The sequence below is a fragment of the Grampus griseus genome (assembly GCF_964374135.1).
Source record: "Grampus griseus genome assembly, chromosome: 7".
Lineage (NCBI taxonomy): Eukaryota > Metazoa > Chordata > Mammalia > Artiodactyla > Delphinidae > Grampus > Grampus griseus.
The window spans coordinates 19,000,217-19,018,887 of record NC_139001.1 but is presented as its reverse complement, the minus strand read 5'-3'; the positions used below and the strand labels follow the sequence as shown (position 1 = coordinate 19,018,887).

At 51.1% G+C, this 18,671-nt stretch overlaps 1 protein-coding gene across 4 annotated transcripts; it reads right to left on the bottom strand.

The window, feature by feature from the left end:
• Positions 1-851: 851 nt before the first annotated feature.
• On the bottom strand, positions 852-18,619 carry ZNF142 (zinc finger protein 142). 4 transcript variants are annotated; one of them, XM_082658405.1, is made up of 11 exons: positions 18,436-18,619; positions 17,984-18,139; positions 17,755-17,872; positions 16,124-16,437; positions 12,752-13,351; positions 11,524-11,688; positions 9,781-10,605; positions 7,416-7,593; positions 3,760-6,673; positions 3,024-3,129; positions 852-1,335 (listed from the first exon to the last, which is right to left on the bottom strand). In XM_082658405.1, the coding sequence occupies exons 4-11, from the start codon at positions 16,401-16,403 to the stop codon at positions 866-868; spliced, it is 5,538 nt and encodes a 1,845-aa protein (XP_082514531.1). In that variant the 5' UTR covers positions 16,404-16,437; positions 17,755-17,872; positions 17,984-18,139; positions 18,436-18,619; the 3' UTR covers positions 852-865. The 4 variants fall into 4 exon arrangements, with proteins under 4 accessions (XP_082514531.1, XP_082514530.1, XP_082514533.1 ...); XM_082658404.1 differs by having other exon boundaries at positions 18,406-18,484; XM_082658407.1 differs by having other exon boundaries at positions 17,984-18,131; positions 18,406-18,446.
• Positions 18,620-18,671: the final 52 nt, after the last annotated feature.

Sequence of the window (18,671 nt, the reverse complement as noted above, 5' to 3'; positions counted from 1 at the left end):
GCATAATTATTAATAGTACCCTCTTCAATTTTCCCAGTGTGTCCCAGTTTAGATGATTAATTATACAGTCACTGTGAGGCACTGACAGAATCCTGGGTTAGAGATTTACCTTCCCAGTTGTCTGTCTTTCACCCTATCCTTGTGCTTTAACTCTAGTGCAGCAGCTGAGCCAGTCAGGATGGTGCCGAATTAAAGCTGCTTCCACGAGGAGGCTTAGTGGGTGGCAATCCTCCCTCTACAGGTAGACAAAGGGACTCAGAAATAGGGAGCAGGGCAAGGGCTGATTCAGTCTTGAGAACAGAGAGAAGGCAGGCCTGGGCGTTTCAGAATCAATCACTCAGTGAAGATGGAAGGAGACAAAGGAGAGACAGAGGCCTGAGAGGGGACAGGGCAGACTGAGATGACAGCCTGGCATTGTTAGGTCAGGGACTTGGACGAGTCTATATAAGCTACTAATCATTTAACCATGCTTTATAGAGCAGTGGGCACAACAGCACATGCAGTTAGATACAACTGTTCTGAGGATACTGAAAGAAAATAGGACTTGACGTAGTAAGAAGGAAAGAGAAGATGAAATGGGTAAACCACGATCTTATAGCCAGGGACTCTGGTGGAGTGATGGTGAAGAGATTAGGAACTCACGGGTTAAAAACACAATGTGCCTCAACAGAAGTCAATCTGTGGTCCAGGTCTTTCTTTTATATCAACTTCCAAGTACTACAGCCAGAGTCCCAGAAGGGTTCCAGCCTCTCTGACACCCTGAAGCCAAGCCTTTCCTCTGGCCCTGAGCTCCTCAGGCTAGCCCTGGGTCCAGTCTGCACACCTGGGCCCACACCCTCTTCTTGTCGGGCGGTGGGGGAGGCCCTCAGCCCTCAGGTCCAGTGGGGGGAGCAGCAGGAGCAGGGGGGCCGGGATCCTCCAACTGCACGTCATGTAGGTGCACCGTGGGCGTGGTGGGGTCCTTGCCCACGCCTTGGTTTGGGTCAGCCTGGTCAGGGTGGTGCCTGCGCACATGCTTGACCACCTGAAATTTCTGCTTGGCCTTGTAGCTGCAGAGACGGCAGAAGAAAGGGTGGCGGTCAGTGTGGGTGAGGGCGTGATGGCGCAGGCCAGCGGCCCAGCGGAAAGCACGGTGGCACACGTTGCACACGTAGGGCTTGGCCTCGCTGTGCTTGCGGAGGTGGGTGCGCAGCAGGAAGCGTGTCTTGAAGGCCTTGCCGCACTGCTCACACATGAAGGCCCGTGCTTCCCGGTGCCGCGTCTCCTGGTGCACGCGCAGTGCGTCGGCCCTGTTCGTGCAGTACTCACACTCGGGACACTGGTATGGCTTCAGTCCTGTAGGACAGGGCAAGGACAGGGAACACATCACCACTGAAGGAGGTGGAACAAGGATCAGTGGACCAGAGGAGTCACTGTGATCCTGGGACATAAGGAACACAAGCAGCAACCTAAGGACCATGTCTTTGGAATGTTCCAATCCTGTCTGACATTGGTGTGTCCTATTCCCAACATAGCCCCTTGTATACAGTGGGTGCTCGATGGATGCCGGTAACTAACTGGACCCCTAAGTAGCCAACTGACAGCAATAAATACTCAAATATGACAGGGTTTCTACATGGGGAACTCCAACCCCTTTTTGGTCATGGAGTACTCATGGAATTGGGAATCCATTGAAATGGATCCCTTGTTCAACACAAGAAGTAAAAGAAAATGCTTAAGAGGGAAGCGGGAGAGGCAAAAGAAGGGGTAGAGGCAGAGGGCCTTGAAATGCATCTGGTTAATTCCTTTACTTGGTGGGGGGCATATGCAACAATCACAGGCACACCATCATTAACCCTTCTCTGAGAACCTGTGGTTCATGGACTTTACCCAGGAGAAAAAAAAAGGACAAGTTAAAACAGGTGAGGGGGGCTTCCCTGGTGGCGCAGTGGTTGAGAATCTCCCTGCTAATGCAGGGGACAGGGGTTCGAGCCCTGGTCTGGGTGGATCCCACATGCCGCAGAGCAACTAGGCCCGTGAGCCACAACTACTGAGCCTGCACATCTGGAACCTGTGCTCCCCAACAAGAGAGGCCGCGATAGTAAGAGGCCCGCGCACCGCAATGAAGAGTGGCCCCCGCTTGCCACAACTAGAGAAAGCCCTTGCACAGAAATGAAGACCCAACACAGCAAAAATAAATTAATTAATTAATAAACTCCTACCCCCAACATCTTCTTAAAAAAAAAAAAAAGCCCACAGTCATCTTGGTAATACTGTATGGGGCCTCTGATTCTTTCATTCTTTAAAAAAAACAAAACAAAACAAAACAAAACAAAAACAGGTGAGAGACTTCCCTGGTGGCGCAGTGGTTAAAAATCCCCCTGCCAATGCAGGGGACACAGGTTCAAGCCCTGGTCCGGGAAGATCCCACATGCCGTGGAGCAACTAAGCCCATGCGCCACAACTACTGAGCCTGCGCTCTGGAGCCCATAAGCCACAACTTCTGAGCCCACGCCTAGAGCCCACGCTCCGCAAGACGAGAAGCCACCACAATGAGAAGCCCTCGCACCGCAACGAAGAGTAGCCGCTGCTCGCTGCAACTAGAGAAAGCCTGTGTGCAGCAATAAAGACCCAACTCAGCCAAAATAAATAAATAAATAAACAAATAACAGCTGAACCCTCTACTTTCTCCTCCTCACTCATGATAGTTCCATCCTGTCTCTGTAGGGACCAGGCAGACCTGCTCAGTCACTCATGTTTGAGTTGGAGGTCCTCAACCGGAGGTGGATGACCTTGTGCCATAATACCCCGGGAAGCTTTCGCAAAGTACACATGTCCAGACTCTCAGGTTCACCTCTCTCCTGATTCTGATAGGCTTTCAGTGGGTTGGGAAGCTATTCTGGCTTTTCAGTCTACCTACTACCCTTGATGTGAAAACAGCTGTACACCCCAAATCTGAGTAAGGACATACACCACCTCAGGGAGGCTGGGTGTGCTAGGGCACAGGGGAACCCCTCAGGCCTGTCAAAACCATGCAGACTCACCTGTGTGCTTGGTCATGTGGTACTTGAGCTGGTTGACCCACTTGCACTTGTAGCCACAGTCAGGGCACAGATACTTCCGCTCCTCCTTGTGAATCCGCATATGGTACTGGAGGAGGGAAGAGCAAAGAGCACACCCAGAAAATGTGTACCCTTTGGTACTCACTGGATGTGGAAATAGAGCAAGCAGGCAGAGAAACTGTTGGCAGATAATCCTGTTCCCTGCACCAATCCTACCCATTCTCCCCCACTGCCAATCAGGTCTCCAAGGCCAGTCACTGACGCAACCCGAACCCATTCGGCCGACCCCAGGTCTGCCCTATCTCACCTCTGCCACTTATCAGCTGTGTCTTTGGGCAACCTTACCCCTAATTCTCAGTTTATTAATCTGGAAAACGGGAAACAGTAAAAGTATATCTCATATTTTTGAAAGGATTAAAATTAGTGTCCCACACGGTGTAAGTACTCAGTAAATGTCAGCTGTTATCTAGGTTATCTACAACCTATTACACGCCTTTATCACATGCCAAGCATGTATTTTGGAATTTTATCTCTGTAGCAACCCTATGAAGTATTATCCCCTCTTCACAGATGAGGAATCTGAGGTTTGGAGAAGTTAAGGGACTTGACCAAAGTCACAGAGCTAATTTTCAGAAGAGTCAGGATTAAAGAACCCAGGTAGTTTAACTCCGCAACCTGCATTCCTTCCATTCCCAGACCCCCTAGCCCCTGACCTTACCTTGAGGCGAGAGGGGTCAGCACAGGCATAGGGACAGAGGTGACAGTGGTAGGGCTTTTCCCCAGTGTGGACGCGGCTGTGCCAGGTGATCTTTTGCCGGTTCTTGGTGCTGTAAGCACAGTCAGTGCACTTGTAGAGCCGGGTGCCCCCGTGCCCTTTCACGTGGTGATCTAGCACCAGCTGATGGCGGCACGCAAAGTCACAAAAAGGGCAGCGCAGAGGGGGCTGGCCAGCATCCCCAGCTGAGGATGCCGCTGCTGAAGTCTCCTCGTGCTGTTCCAAGTAGTGCTTCACCAGGCCCACCCGTTCCCGGGCAGCAAAGTCACAGAGCTGGCAGCGGTGGCTGAAATGCTGCTGCCTTCGGTGCTCGTCCAATGCCGGCCGGCTGGGGAAGGCCTCCTGACAGGCCCCACATTCGAGCCGTGGGTGCTGTTTCCGGGTGTGCCCTCGCAGGCTGGCAGGGCTGGGGCACAGTAGCCCACAGCGGGAGCAGTGCAGGGGGCCCTCAGTGGCCTCCGTGGGAGAGCCAGGGACAGGGGGCGTAGGCTCGGGATGCCGGCGCAGAGCATGCTGTTTGAGTGCTGTCTCGGAGCTGAACTGGGCCTCACACTGGGGGCAGGCAAAGGCTGGGGTGCCCTGGTGGCAACTGTTAATGTGGCGAGTGATGTCATGGCGAAGGTAGCCACTATAGTCACAGAGTGGACAGAAGTGGGTGGGTGTTTTGTCGTGTACCCTCAACCGGTGCAAGCGCAGTTTTGAGTTGGTACCAAATGTCTGGGGACAGGAGCTGCAGGGGATGCGGCCAACACCTGTGTGTCGGGACTGGTGAGCCTCTAACCGGTACCGTCTGGTGGTGGAAAAGTCACAGAAAGGGCACTGATGTGGCTTCACCCCCTCATGCTTCAGCCGCCGGTGCTGCTGTAGGCACCGGCTCTGTTTACAGGTGAAGCCGCAGTCCCCACACTGAAGAGGGGGCCGGGGGCCATGGGCTGCGGCAGGGTGCCTCCGCTTCTGGTGGAGCCTCAGGGCAGCAGCAGCAGGAGCGGTGAATGGGCAGAGGCCACAGCGCAGCTCTCCAGACTGCTCAAGGGGGCAGCCCCGGGCCTGGTGAGTCCTCAGGGCCCGCTCCTGCTGGCAGCTGAAGGGACACGTGGGGCAGGAGAAGCGAGCCCCCTTCTGCTTTGGAACCAGAGCTGCATTCCCATCACCAGGGCTGCGCTCTGCACTCCCACTGCTCAGGGGAGCAGAGTCCCTGCTGCTCAGCAGGGACACAACAGGCTGGGTCTGGGAGGCGCCTCGCTTTCCTCCCCCGCCACGTCCGCCCCGGCAGCCTTCAGCCACGTGAGAGGTAATGGAGGAAAGCCGAGAGCAAAGGAACATGCATGAGTTGCAGTGAAACTTGCCCTGCTCAAAGTGGAACTTCTCAGGGGCCTCTGTGGGCGAGGAGTCTTCTGCAGGAGGGACTGTGGAGCCGGAGAGTGTGGCAACAGGCTCCTCTATGTTTTCTGGCTCCCCAGGAAGCTTGGAAGGAGCATCTTTTGGGAGCATGATCTCTACTTCTAATGGTGCAGGTGGGGGCTTCCCACCTGCTGCATCCTCTGAGGCCGGTGTGCCCGGGGGCCGAGGATGCAGAGGGATGGGTGGATCTGGTCTGGGCAAGCCCTTGTTCTTTCTGAGGAGGACAGGGCACTTCTTCAGCAGATGGGTGCTGAGGCCACGCTGTTGCTTGAAGCTGGTTCCACACTCAGGGCAGAGGAGGGGCTCTCGGTGGCCCTGGCACCCAGTCCTGGAGTGCAGACTCAGGGTCTTCTCCCGGCGGGTGATGAAAGGGCAGTGTGGGCAGCGGAAAGCCCGCCCCTCTCCCTGTATCACTACCATCTGAACCCGCCCCTCCAGCACCAGCGCCTCTGCCTGTTCTTTGTCCTGCCTCCTTAGGGCCTTGAGTAATGACTCTGATTCAGGGAACTGGGGCAGGGGTGCTGTCTCAGTGGGTGGATTTGCCTTGAAGGTTCCCACCCAGCTGTTAGGGGGCTCCTCTGAGGAAGGGGGATTTATAGGGGGCTCAGAGACCGGCTTTTCCAGAATGGACTCTTCAGCACCCAAGCCGGAAGCTCCAGCACCTTCAAAGGTAGACAGCTCTGTCAAAGTTCCATCTGGCCCTTCCAGTCTCAGAGGCCCTGAGGGATCCAGGGCACTGAACTCCACAGGAGCTGTTTCGGTGATCTCCTCAAGGGGCGGGTTGGCCACAGGCTCCAGCTCCACTCCCAGGGCCTCTAGGTGTAGCGTGCAGCCTCCCTCATCTACCTCCGCCGGACTGGGGCTGCCAACTAGGTCATGCCCCTGGGGAACCTCACCGCCGTCCTGTTTCCCAGCACTGTCCTCCTCACTGGTCTCTGGCGGGGCCTGATCCAAGCCGGGGTCCACCACCGTCCCTGGGTCATGGTCTGGCCCCTCAGGCTGGGCAGACAGCTGACTTGAGGGCTCTGAGTCTGGTGGGGGTGTTGGGCACTGCCCGGCTCCCTCTGGCTCCTGGCTGGCATGGCGAAGCTGCCAGACCTGGTCCCCGGGCACGTAGCCGTGGGCTTTGCGCTTGTGGAAGAAGAGGGCGGTGTTGCTGAAGGTGCGATAGTCGCAGAGGGCACAGTGGAACTCTCGGAGGCGGGTGTGCTTGCAGTTCTCATGGCTCAGCAGGGCCTGCTTGTGGCGGCTCTGGTAGCTGCAATAGCGGCAGGGGTAGAGTGGGGCGGCCGTGCCGGGGTGGTGCTGGGCAGCCATGTGCTTCTGCAGCTCGTACTTCCGCTTGCAAGCGAAGGCGCACACCTCGCACATCAGGGACTTGCCCTGGTGCCGCAGCTTGTGGCTGCTCAGCTGATCAGCCCGGTGGCAGCGATAGGAGCACTGGTTGCACTGGTATCTGGTGAGGAGGGAAAAATCACAATCATAAATTAATCACAGCAACTACCAGAAACTGTATAAATACCTACTATGGGCCAAGCTCTACACTCAGTGTTGTACATGCATCATCTAATTTAATCGTCTTAGTGAGGAGACTAAGGTACAGAAGTTAGTAACTTGCCTCGAGTTACAAAGGAAGTGAAGGGCAGACGGTCTAGCTTCAGGGCTTGTGTTCTACCCCCTACTCTACACTGCTTCCTAACGGGAGGGTATCATGAATCAGTCAACCTCTGTGGACTTCTGAGGAGCTGACATGGCTACAGCCCCACGGGGCAGGTTTCTGTGCCTAGATCCCACTCCCCCACGGAGACGTGAAAGCCACGGAGAAACCCCCTAGCCAGCTGTGCCCACAGGTCAGAGGGGAACTTGCCTGGATTTGGATGTGGTCAGCATTGGAGCCACAGGCGTAGCCCATCTACTTCACCAGGACTGGACTCAGAACTCAAATGACACCTTAGTCTCTGGGCCTCTACTCTGGGTCTACACCCCCTTCCCTGAGCTCAGAGAGCTCACACAGTGCACACTAGGCCACAGGCAGAGGTCAGCTAGAGGCAGCAGAGCCGAGATGACAGGAGCAGAGGGCCATGCGGAGGAGTCTCTCTGGGGCCAGAAGAGAGATGGGGCCAGAAGCTGACTTTGAGAGGCGGCTAGCTTAGCTCCAGGTCATTGGGTTAGGGAGGGAGGCACGCGTGTGCTCATACCTGAGGTCGCCCGCGTGTTTCCGCATGTGCACGCTGAGGTAGTGCTTCCACTTGGTGACGTAGCCGCATTCGGTGCACATGTAATCCTTGGTGTTAGAGTGGGTCAGCATGTGCTTGGACAGGTAGCTCACGTCTCGACACGTGAAGTCACACAGCTCACACTTGTGCGGCTTCTCGCCTGTGGGGATGGGGGTGAGCGGGGAGAGAACACAAGTCAGACACGGACCGAGGGAGACCGTCCTCCCCAGCAGGGGGAGGACAGACCGTCCTCCCCAGCAGGCTCGCCCTGATGCCCAGCAGGAGTGGAAGCTGAGGTGCTATTTGCAAAAGTTAATGCTGCCTCACAGCCCTCTGGGACGACCACTCTTCCACCCTAACGCCAAGGAAGGTAGGGGGAAAGTGAAGACCTAGCTTTTCAAAAGTAGCTTCAAAGTCCATTCTGGATTTGTTATACAGCTTATTGGCACTAGTGGCCAACTGCTCCACTTAGCCCAATTCGTTCCAGTTTTGTGGAAGAGGAGGAGAAAAAATTAGGCAATACAACACAGTGGTTAACAACTCTGACTCCGGAGTCCAACACAGTAATAACTATATTAATAGCCGACATTTACACTGTGCTCACTACGTGCCAGGCACCTTTCTGAGCACTTTATAAAAATGCCTTCTCTTACTGAATCCTCACAACAGCCCTTTATTATCCCATTTTACAGACGAAGAAGCTGAGGCACAGAGAAACCATAGAGCTATTAGGCAGTGGTTCAAATCCCAGTTTACTACTGTGTGTCCTCGGGCAGGTCACTTAACCCCTCTAAGTCTAAGTTTCCTGGTCTCCAAAAAGGGGGCAACAAAAATACTGACCTCACATGGCTGATATGAAGATTAAAGGGCTCAGTGACGACCTGTCCCTGTATGTTGGTTGAGACCTAGCGCTAACAGGTGAGGCTGGGGCCATGTTCTTTCAGGACCATTCCCTGTTATCCCTGCCCACCCACTCAGCCCCTCTCCTTATGGTGAAAGGCAAGCAACGTGGTGTTCTGGCTCTGCTTCTGATACCAGCTGTGTGATCCTGAAACAGGCCATTTAAATGTTCAGCGTTTCTCATCTTTACCTGCCTTTCTTACAAGATCGTTATTATGGATTAAATGAGATAATATATATGAAAAAACTATAAAGCACTACACAAGCATACCTCAGAGAGATGGTGAGTTCAGTTCCAGACCACCACAATAAAGCAAATATCGCAAGAAAGCAAGTCCCACAAATTTTTTGGTTTCCCAGTACACGTAAAAGTTATGTTCACACATTGCACGGTAGTCTATTAAGTGTGCAATAACATTCTAACAAAACAGTGTACGTACCTTAATTTAAAAAATACTTTATTGCTAAAAAATGCTAACTATCACCTGACAATGCAGGGTTGCCACAAACCTTCGATTTAGAAAACAACACAGTATCTGCTAAGAACAATAAAGTGAAATAAAAAAAAAGTATGCCTGTATAGATGTGAGATTTTAAGAAGCCTCAGAAAAATGAGATTTTGTGACTAAAGCCTGTATAGAAATGAACTGTTTAATGGAAACAACAATGGCTTTGCCACAAGCTGCCTAAAAACTGTCCTCCCAAACTAAAGAATCTTCGATGAGATTTTTTAATGTCTTGTCAATCCACCAATGCTTACATAGAGATCACAAATGGGAAGATGCTATAGCAGGAAGCCAGGTTTGGTTTTTACTCAAAGCATCAGTAATGCTGGTAACCAGTTAAGAGCCTGAGTTGAAAACCCCGCAACTTTCAGGTCACCAGACGTGATCATGTTTCAGTGTCACGGCTTTCAAGGCTATAATATATATGGATGGCTCAGTTCCCTCACCCACTATCTCTCATAGCACATCACAAAACTTGAACTGCAAAGGAAGGTATCTGTCCTGGTCTGGGTTTCTTTGCTTTAACAGGCTGGGTGTTGACCCACCCATGCCCGATTAGGGGTGGGCAGAACCCGACAGGGCTTTAAAGGTGAGGCACGGGACTTCCCTGGTGGTCCAGTAAAGACTCTGCACTCCCTGCAGGGGGCCTGGATTCGATCCCTGGTCGGGAACTAGATCCCGCATCCCGCAACTAAAAGATCTCATATGCCTCAACTAAAAAGATCTCACCTGCCGCAAATCCTAGCCCGACCACTTTACTTGCTGAGTGACGCTCAAGGCTTATTTGTAAACTGCAAATACTAGATTTATCTCTAGGAACACTAGGTCAGATGAGTCCTACGCAATGTACGCAGAGCCCTCTGGGTGTCTGGCACACAGTAAACGCTCCCGTTTGCCATCATCACCACTATTACACGGTGGGAAGGGTGGAGCCATCTCACCGGTATGCAGCAGCATGTGGCGGATAAGCACCCTCTTGTGGGCAGTAGCAAAGCTGCACTCAGGGCACTGATGGATCTTCTCGTGAGCATGCATCTTGCCCACGTGGTCCTGGTAGGCCACCGGGTTGAAGGTGGCAAAGGGGCAGAAGGTGCAGCGCAGCTCTTCACTGCCAGGGTGGCCCTGCTTCTTATGTTTACGGAACAGGTGCTTGTTGGAGCAGGCGAAGTCACAGTGGGGGCAGTGGAAGGCATAGTGGCTTTTGTGGTGGGCCTCCATGGCTTCTGCTGTGGCGAAGAGCATGGGACACGAGTGATGGCGGCACTCCACGGCCCGCACACCGTGGGTCTCCTTCAGATGCTTTACGAAGGCCTTGCGGTCGGGGGCCGTGTAGCTACAGCCCTCCTGAAAGCAGCGAAGGGGCAGCGGCTCGGCCGCAGCTGCTGCGGTGTGGCTCTTGAGGTGCTCCTTAAGGGCCTGGCTGAGGCGGAACTCCTCCCGGCAGACAGGACAGGCATAGGTATCTGAGTAGAAGTTGGAAATATCCTCATGCATGCTGGCCATGTGGCGGTTGAGGGCATTCCTCTCCACTGCACTGTAGTGGCACAGTGGGCAGCGGTGGGCCTTTTGGCCCAGCTCCCGCAGCAGGTGGGTCTTGAGCTTGCTCTTACTGGTGAAGAACTTTTGGCAGTTGGGGCACTGGAGACTGGGGTCTGGGAAGTGGAGGTGTAGGTGCTCCACCAGATGGGTCCGCTTCTTGAAGCAGCGCTTGCATTCTGGACACATGTGGGTCTTGAAGAGGGACTCGGTGCCAGAAGCCACAGCTCCTGGGAGAGGGAAAGGCAGGGAGGGTTAAGAGTGAGATTCTTCGATAGGTCAGGGGCTGGCCAGTTAATGGGAGAACCACAATTTGCCCAGACAAATTATGCATGCATGCATGGCCTTGTTCCTTTCTTTCTAAGAAACCAAACAATAGCATCTCAAACTTTGTAGCCTCAAAGAACAGAGAAGTCATTCTAGTATTTAGAGAAACAAAATCACAAGGACTTCTCTGACCTTGCTGTGACCTTTAAGAAGTGCTTCACCCCGCCACCCACTATTCTTGAGCTTTTATCTAGAAAGGCTCAAAAGAAGAATCTTGACGGAGCATTCTTGTTCTTCCTGTCCTTGACCCGGAGGGCAGGCGGAAGAATCAGTAGGGTTGGTTGGAAGGAAAAGAACCCCACAGGGAGTGAGCAGAGGGAAGAGAAGGTAAAGTACTCCTACTTCTGAACCCTGGGGACATAGAGAGCTGATAATAAATATAATCAGATCCTTCCTGGTCACCTGATGGGTAAGTATGCTCCCTGTGGGATGGGTTTCAAATGCTGCTCTCCTCAGACGGTAAACTGGGAAGCAAGGATTCAGAAAAACAACCTTAGGGGGCTCAATGTCAGACAAGACAGGCTGCCAGTCAAAAACCCCTGGCATCTTCATAATATGAATATCACCCTCCCCCTCCTCACAAAAGAGCTTTCTGCCTGGGGAAAACCAGCCCCGAGAGCAAACTCTATTTACTCTTACCCTGTGTCACCAGGGTCTGTGCCCATTTATCACTTTCCCACTAGACATGTCAAAGTGGAATGTTAGGAACGGAAGGATCTGAACCAAAACTCAGGAAACCAAACCCCAGAGCCTCAATACCACGCCCCCCACAGTCCGTTCCTCCCCACCACCAGGAGGTTCAAGCCCCATCACATCATTACCCTCCAACCGCTGAGCCCCCTGGCCTTTCTCCAGGGCTTTCTGGGAGTTCTGGCTGCCACTGTCCTCTTCTTGCTCTATTTCCTCCTCTTCAGCTGACTCCTGCCCAGGCAAGGGTGCTCCTACTTCCTCTGAAGGCTCTCCCTCTCCTGGGGACACTCTGAGAGCTGAAGATGCAAAGAGATTGATGACTAGAGGAGCCAATGCAGGGCTGAGTGCCTGTACTTCTCACCTCCCACCATTTAGCATAAGGGAATCCGGGGTTCTAAGTATATTAATTTACTCCCACACAAGACAGGGATAGGAAGACCAGGAGCTAAGCTGTCAGTGATGCTCCAGTCTGAAGTAAATCAAACCTCAGATAACACCAACCTCGGACCCCTTGAAGGCAAGATCTTTGAGGTCACTTCAGTGGGGGGAGGGGGCAGAGAGGTAGAGAATGGGCGGACTAGTCTGTACTTCCCTGGCTCAGGTCCCCAAGGTTAACGGCTGGTGGCTCAGTGTGGGCGGACATCCCTGACCTCTAAACTTCTACTGAGAAACCCAACTCAGCAATTCAGGATCACATCCTGTGCTCGCAAATCCATTCCTTCTCTCCCTCAGTTAGAGGCAGCTGCCTCAGTAAGGCAAAGATGTATGACTTTTTCCCAGGAAAGAGGAATCTTCTCTTTGTACCAGAGCACAAATCAGTCTTAGCGAGCCTGGCCTCTCCTGGCCTGGCTTCTCTATTTCTTCTTGCTCCTCTGCTCACCCCACACTCTTTTTGAGACCAAGAGGAATAAGAATCATTGAAGCACCACCTCCCTTGAGGGTTTCTTTTTAAAATAACCCCAGCTTCTCCTGCCCAATACCACTTGCTCTAACAGGGAGTCTACAGGCATTCTACCAATGGCTACAGCCACTGATGGGCAGTTTAGCTTCTGCCCTCAGAAAGTTCTGAAATGGATCAGAAGAGACATTGGTTAAGTAACTTCAAGGCCACAGTGTAGCTTAAGCCAAACTTCATTCATTGTCATGGACAAAGACTTCCTCTTTGTCCCATATTTTCTGCCTGGTCCGGGGTGTCTAGATGCCTTCCCACGTCAGCTGATAATCCCGTCCTCCTGAGCCACTACCCCGGATTCTCTTCAATTCAGGCTTACATTCATGGCATTAGTAACAACTGCCTCTGCTACAGACCAATTGCAGCTGCAATCCAGGCAGGATACTGCTGGGTCCTTGGCCTCATACCTGGCAGCAGCTCCTGCGATGGAAGACCCTGAACAGCAGACAGTTCTCCCTGTGTCCCGGCCCCGTGACTCCGCTGATGCTGCCGGAAGAGTTTGATGTTGGAGCCCACGAAGCTGCAGTGGTTGCAGTGGAAAGGGTAATGGCCCTGCCGGTGCAGCTCCATGCCCTGCTGGCTCCCGAAGAGCAGGGGGCAGCCCCGGAAAGAACAGGGCACGGGAAGCGCTCTGTGGGTCTGCCTCAGGTGGTGCTGTAGACCCTTGCGATCTTGAGCAGAGAACACACAGCCAGACTCTGGGCAGGAGAAGGCATCTGGAGTGCCCCGGTGAATCTTGAAGTGGCTCTTCAGGGCCTGGGGCTGGGCAAACTCCTGTCTACACACAGGGCATGGCAGGGGGCTATCTGGTGGGCTCTGGCCCTGCAGAGGGCCAGGGAGAGTGAAGTTGCTGGGGGGCAGCTCTACAGAGCAGGGGGGGCTAGCAAGGCCCTGCACAGGCTGTATAACGGTCTCAGTGCACTGGTGCAGGGACAGCAGAGTGGGCTCTGCGAAGCTCTGCTCACAGCGCTCACAGAAGTACACCTCCACCACCTTTACCAGGACACCTGCAGGCAGAGGACCGACAGAGAAAGGCACAGAATCAGACAGAACAAGACTCAGAGGAGTTAGTTACCAGTAGAAAATGTAGGTGAATCTTTTAACACTCATGGAATGGAGATGGACTTAAGTCTGATTCTACACCTTAAGTCTGATTTTCAAAGCCCCCTAAGGTCAAAGATGGTCTATCCTGCACGTGTGTTTGGATTCCCAGTATCTTGCACAATACTTGGCACAAAGTAGGTACTTCATAAATATTTGTGAAGTGAATGTAACACGTATTAACCAAATCCAGAAAGCATTAAGAAAAGGCGATATGTTTTGCCCAAATAAAAAATTAGAAACTTCCAAAAGAAGCAAATGATAATCTGAGGAAAATATCTGCAATATACATGACAAAGCGTTATTTTATATCCTGTAAAGAGATTTTCAAAGGCACAGTAATTCATAAAATGGAGGACATCCTTTCTGAGATGAGCCAGATCACATTCATAATAATTGCTGCCATTTCTTTTTTTTTTTTTGATAATTTTTATTTTTTAAATCAATTTATTTATTTATTTTTGCCTGCATTGGGTCTTCGTTGCTGCGCTCGGGCTTTCTCTAGTTGCAGCAAGCGGGGTCCACTCTTTGTTGCGGTATGTGGGCTTCTCATTGTGGTGGCTTCTCTTGTTGCGGAACACAGGCTCCAGGTGCGTGGGCCTCAGTAGTTGTGGCTTGCGGGCTCTACAGCACAGGCTCAGGAATTGTGGCGCATGGGTCTAGTTGCTCCACTTGCTGCCATTTCTTAAGCAACTGGCAGGACCTTGACAAAGAAAGGCTTAGGAAACACTTTTGCTTGGTCCTCCAACTGCCCTATGAGAAGAGGGACCTGGGATGCTGCAAGGTTAAGGCCACCATGCCTGTTAATGGTGGAGCCCAGGTTTGTCCTACATTAATTCTGGTGGTTCTTTTTCTCTTTATTATTTTTTTGTTTAAATAAAAATTCAGTGCAACAACACAACTATATAAAGAATAACCACCTCCCACCCTCACACACATAATTTGGTCTATATCCTTTCAGACCTTTTGGGGTCATTTTTTGGCAATTTGCTTTCTTTTAAAGTTTATTTACTTATTTATTTTTGGCTTTGGGTCTTCGTTGCTGTGCGTGGGCTTTCTCTAGTTGCGGCGAGCAGGCTTCTTATTGCAGTGGCTTCTCTTGTTGCAGAGCATGGGTTCTAGGTGCACTGGCTTCAGTAGTTGTGGCTCTCGGACTCTAGAGTGCAGGCTCAGTAGTTGTGGCACACGGGCTTAGTTGCTCCGCAGCACATGGGATCTTCCCAGACCAGGGCTCGAACCTGTGTCCCCTGCAATGGCAGGCGGATTCTTAACCACTGTGCTACCAGGGAAGCCCCGGATATTTGCATTTTAAAAAATTATTTTCACTTGCTATATATCAAGGATATTTTTATCTATGAGTAGGACATTTAGATCTACCTAATTTTTTTGGTCCAGTTCATGGTACTTCAGAGCATGGGTAAATCAAAATGAAATTTTGCTCTTACTGATAGATATCTGGGTTGTTTCCAACCACTACAAATAAAGCTGCCCTACACATCCTTATTCCTGCATCCTTGTGCATGTGTGTGACTCTTTCTATAGGACAGATTCCTAGAAGTGGAACTACTAGGTCAGAGTACATGTCTTTTAAAATTTGTTTCATGGATAAATTGACTTTCAAAAACTTATGCTAATTTATACTCTATAAACTATAAGATAGTGTCTGTTTCCCCCATAGCCTCACCAACACTAGTTTTATAAAAATTGTTTAATTTCTGCCAAAGTTGAGAAACAATAATGGCATCTTATAGTTAAACTGGAATTTGTGTGTTAGTGAGATTAAATATACTTATGGTTATTAACTATTTTCATTTCTTCTTTAGTAAATTGCACATAGATTTCTTTTCTCCCTTTCTAAAAAAATACTGTTTCTTTTTCTTATTGTGGAGCTCTTTGAATTTTAAAGACATTAACTCTTTCTTATATATTGCAAATGTTTTATACATTGCAAATGTTTTTCCAGGTTCCTTTTTAATTTATTTATTATTTCTTTCACCACATCGAAGTTTAGAAATATTATACAATCAAACTAGCTAATCTTTCCCAGTATTCTTTGTACACTACCAAGGAAAAATGGTACAACTGTAGCTGGAAGACAACAGTTACAAAACAGGGAAGTTACCTAAAAATAAGAAGTTGAGATGTGGGAAGATTAAAGGGAGGACTCTTTCTTCTAACGTAAATATAAATTATTCAACTCCCACTCTTAACGGCATGCCTTGGGTGATGTAAGTATGTTATCCGCAAGAAACTAGAGCAGGGAAGTACTGCTAGGAAGCCCTGCCAAGCCCTGGGTGGTGGAGAGAGGCTGGGCCTTTTGCCTAATCCCTGGCTGCAGTTCCTGGGTGGGAGGGCCAACATGGAGAAGAGAATCCTTGAGGACTATAGGAGTAAGGACTGGGCAGAGGTGTCAGAAAGGTCTTCCCTTCTGGGTTACCGCCTAGCAGATGTGAAGCCCTCGCAGGGATAGACTGCCAAGAGCTTGGTACAAGTTGTGCACCACCTCGCCAGACTTCAATCAACATTCACCAACTGCAAATCAAATTACAACATCTCTAAGTATAAACATAGGGTGCTACCTTGTGTCTTCATCATACTTATATACAACGATCAAACACAGCACAGACAAAAACTCAGGGTTGCTTGCCTCACTGGCCTGCTAGCAACTGTGTTGGTACCTGGGGTCTCTCCAGGAGCACCTGGGGACAGGTTTCCAGCTACTGCTTCCACAATGATCTCCATGTTCTCTGTGTCCTCTTCAGTTGCTGTGGTTTCTACCAGCAGGCAGCCTGGGTCAGCAGGCAAAGGTGGAGGGTTCCCAGAAGGACAGGGGCTCTGGACAGGCTCTAGGAGTCCACGGTTAGAGAGAGGTCGGGGGATCAGCAATAGCTCAGGGCACAGTCCATCCATCTCCCCAGTGCTGATGGCTGGCTGTGAGTCCAACACAGGGTCTGTCATCACCACCAACTTGTGTGCTATGTCCTCTTACGTGCTGATAATCCAACCAGAAGAAAAACCAAACAACATATAATTAGATCTCTCACTTTCTTCCCACTTGGTGTGGGTGCACAGCCCAGTGCCTGCCCAATTAGACATTTCTTTGCATGGCAGCATGCCATACGTAGTTAACCTAGAAATTTTCTTTTTATGACAATGTTTAGAACAAAAAGCATAAACATGTTAATAGGGATCAAAATAGGAAAGAGACAAGAAGTTGTAGCCAATATATTAAAGACTGTTTCTTGGAGCTAAGTGATGCTGGTCAAATTACTAAGCAATCTGGGTCTCAGTTCTCTTACCTGCAATAAAATTGCGTGGGACCAAGGGATCTCAGAGGTCCCCTCCCCTCTTAACATTTTATGATCTCACTATTCCTTAGCTCAAAGCCCTTCCTTCATGATCTGGCCCCTGCTGACCTCTCCAGATTCATCTTCCACCTCTCTCCGCAAAAGATCTCTGAACTGATGATTCAACCTGTCATTGATTTGCCATTCCCCAGACTCACCACTTTCTCTTCTGCTTCCATAACCTTACACATCCCTCTCTCGGCTTGATGGGCCTTCTCCCCTTTGCCATCTCTCTTGTCTGGCTAACCAACTCCTAACTATCCTTTAAGAATCTGCACAAATGTCACTTCCACTAGGATGGCTTCCGGACACCTTTCATCTAAGTTTCTCTCTCTGAGGTCCTAATGGCACATTGTACATAGCTCTGTCAGAAACTGTGTCACACTGCACTGTCATTTACCTATCAGTCTCCCTCCCTAGACTTGGAGCTTTCTGAGTGGAGTTTATTGATGTTATCACTTCACTGAACCACAACAGTCTATGCAAGTCAGACAAATAAGGGAATTCTAGTGAAGAACTCCAGACACAGAAATGCATCAAAGCAAATTTAGGCTTCTACTAAGATATCAAATCAGTGATGCCTTACAAGTTAACACACCTAGAGAAATTTCTAACAAATTGACTATGGCCCCACATTGAACACTGGAACACAACTGAGATATGAATATCAAGTAAATTGCATATCTTGTTATACACGGCTAAAATTAGTCTAAGCTAAATAACTAGAATTAATAAGAATGACAGTAATCATTTCATGAAATTGAGTCATGGAGGTCGAGTAATGGCCTAGGGTTAGGAAATCAGGTTGCAGCTGAGGATTCGGCAACTCAAAGCCTCAGATCACGGAAATTCGGAAGGTGGCAGGGCAGGGCACTTCCGCCCTCAGAGGATTCTCTGGAAACCACAGCCTCCACTTATCATCGCTGCTCTCGGGAGTCTTCCAGCTCGGGCAGTATACTTGCCTTAGGGGGGAGCCAAGGAGGACGCGGTGTCGTTTAGATTGAGTCGCTGGAAGGCGGAGTGAGGTGGGACATAAGTGGGCACAAGAGAAGAAATGAACTTATCCTCGGGGCACGGGTACTGAGAAAGAGAAAGGACAAATTAAGGCAGAGAGAAGGCCTGGGAAAACGATGAGATCCAGCCTGGGGACCAAGGCACCCGGTTTCCACTTTCCTGTGGGCTCTGACTCACCGCGTGGCCTTGGACAGATACAGTCCCCTCGCTTCTCGGGGCCTCAGCTTTTCTATCTGTAAAGTGGAGGCGATGACAGACAGCGTCCACATCGTTGGGCGGGAGCGGGAATCACAAGTGCCAGCAAATGAGAAAGCCGTTTTGTAACCTGCAAGGCTTAGGATGGAGCATCGTCATGCTTATGGTCCTAAGGAGAGGCAGCGGGTAACCGGGCGCGGTCTAGGGCAGTGACGCGACCGAGGCACCGGGGCGGCTGATGTGATGCGCCGGGGCCTCGCTCGTCGCCGTGCTCCCTCCAGCACTTATCCCGAGCGCTCCCACCGCCCAGGCCCACCCCTCACCCTGGTGCTCGAGAAACTTTTGCCTCCGGCCTGCTCCACCCGCACTCCCTACTAATTCCCGCCCCGCTGCCGCTCGCTTACCTCCCGGCCCTGCGCGGGCGGGAGCCTCACCTCTATGGTCGACCAGCGGCTGGAGTCGCCTCCCGTGACTCCTTTTGTGCGACCGCCTCCGGCCCAGCCGCCTCTAGCACCCGGGCATTTGGAGGCCCCTCTCTCTTCCTCTGTGAGGCTGGCGGAGTACTCTATGGTTCTGACGATCGTTCCTCACCCCCACACCCCCTCCTGGCCTTGAGGCCCAAAGAGTACCATAGAGAGTTGTGGAGCAGAGTGGCATAGCCTTCTTGGTG

What these genes read in the sequence shown, in the direction of transcription:
- ZNF142 (XM_082658405.1), bottom strand. Translation starts at nt 16,403, where the DNA reads ATGACAGACCCTGTGTTGGACTCACAGCCAGCCATCAGCACTGGGGAG. An exon ending in TGCTCCTGGAGAGACCCCAG is followed by an intron (nt 13,352 to 16,123) that starts GTACCAACACAG and finishes CTCTGCCTGCAG; the next exon opens with GTGTCCTGGTAAAGGTGGTG. An exon ending in CTGACCCCTCTCGCCTCAAG is followed by an intron (nt 3,130 to 3,759) that starts GTAAGGTCAGGG and finishes TCCCTCCTCCAG; the next exon opens with TACCATATGCGGATTCACAA.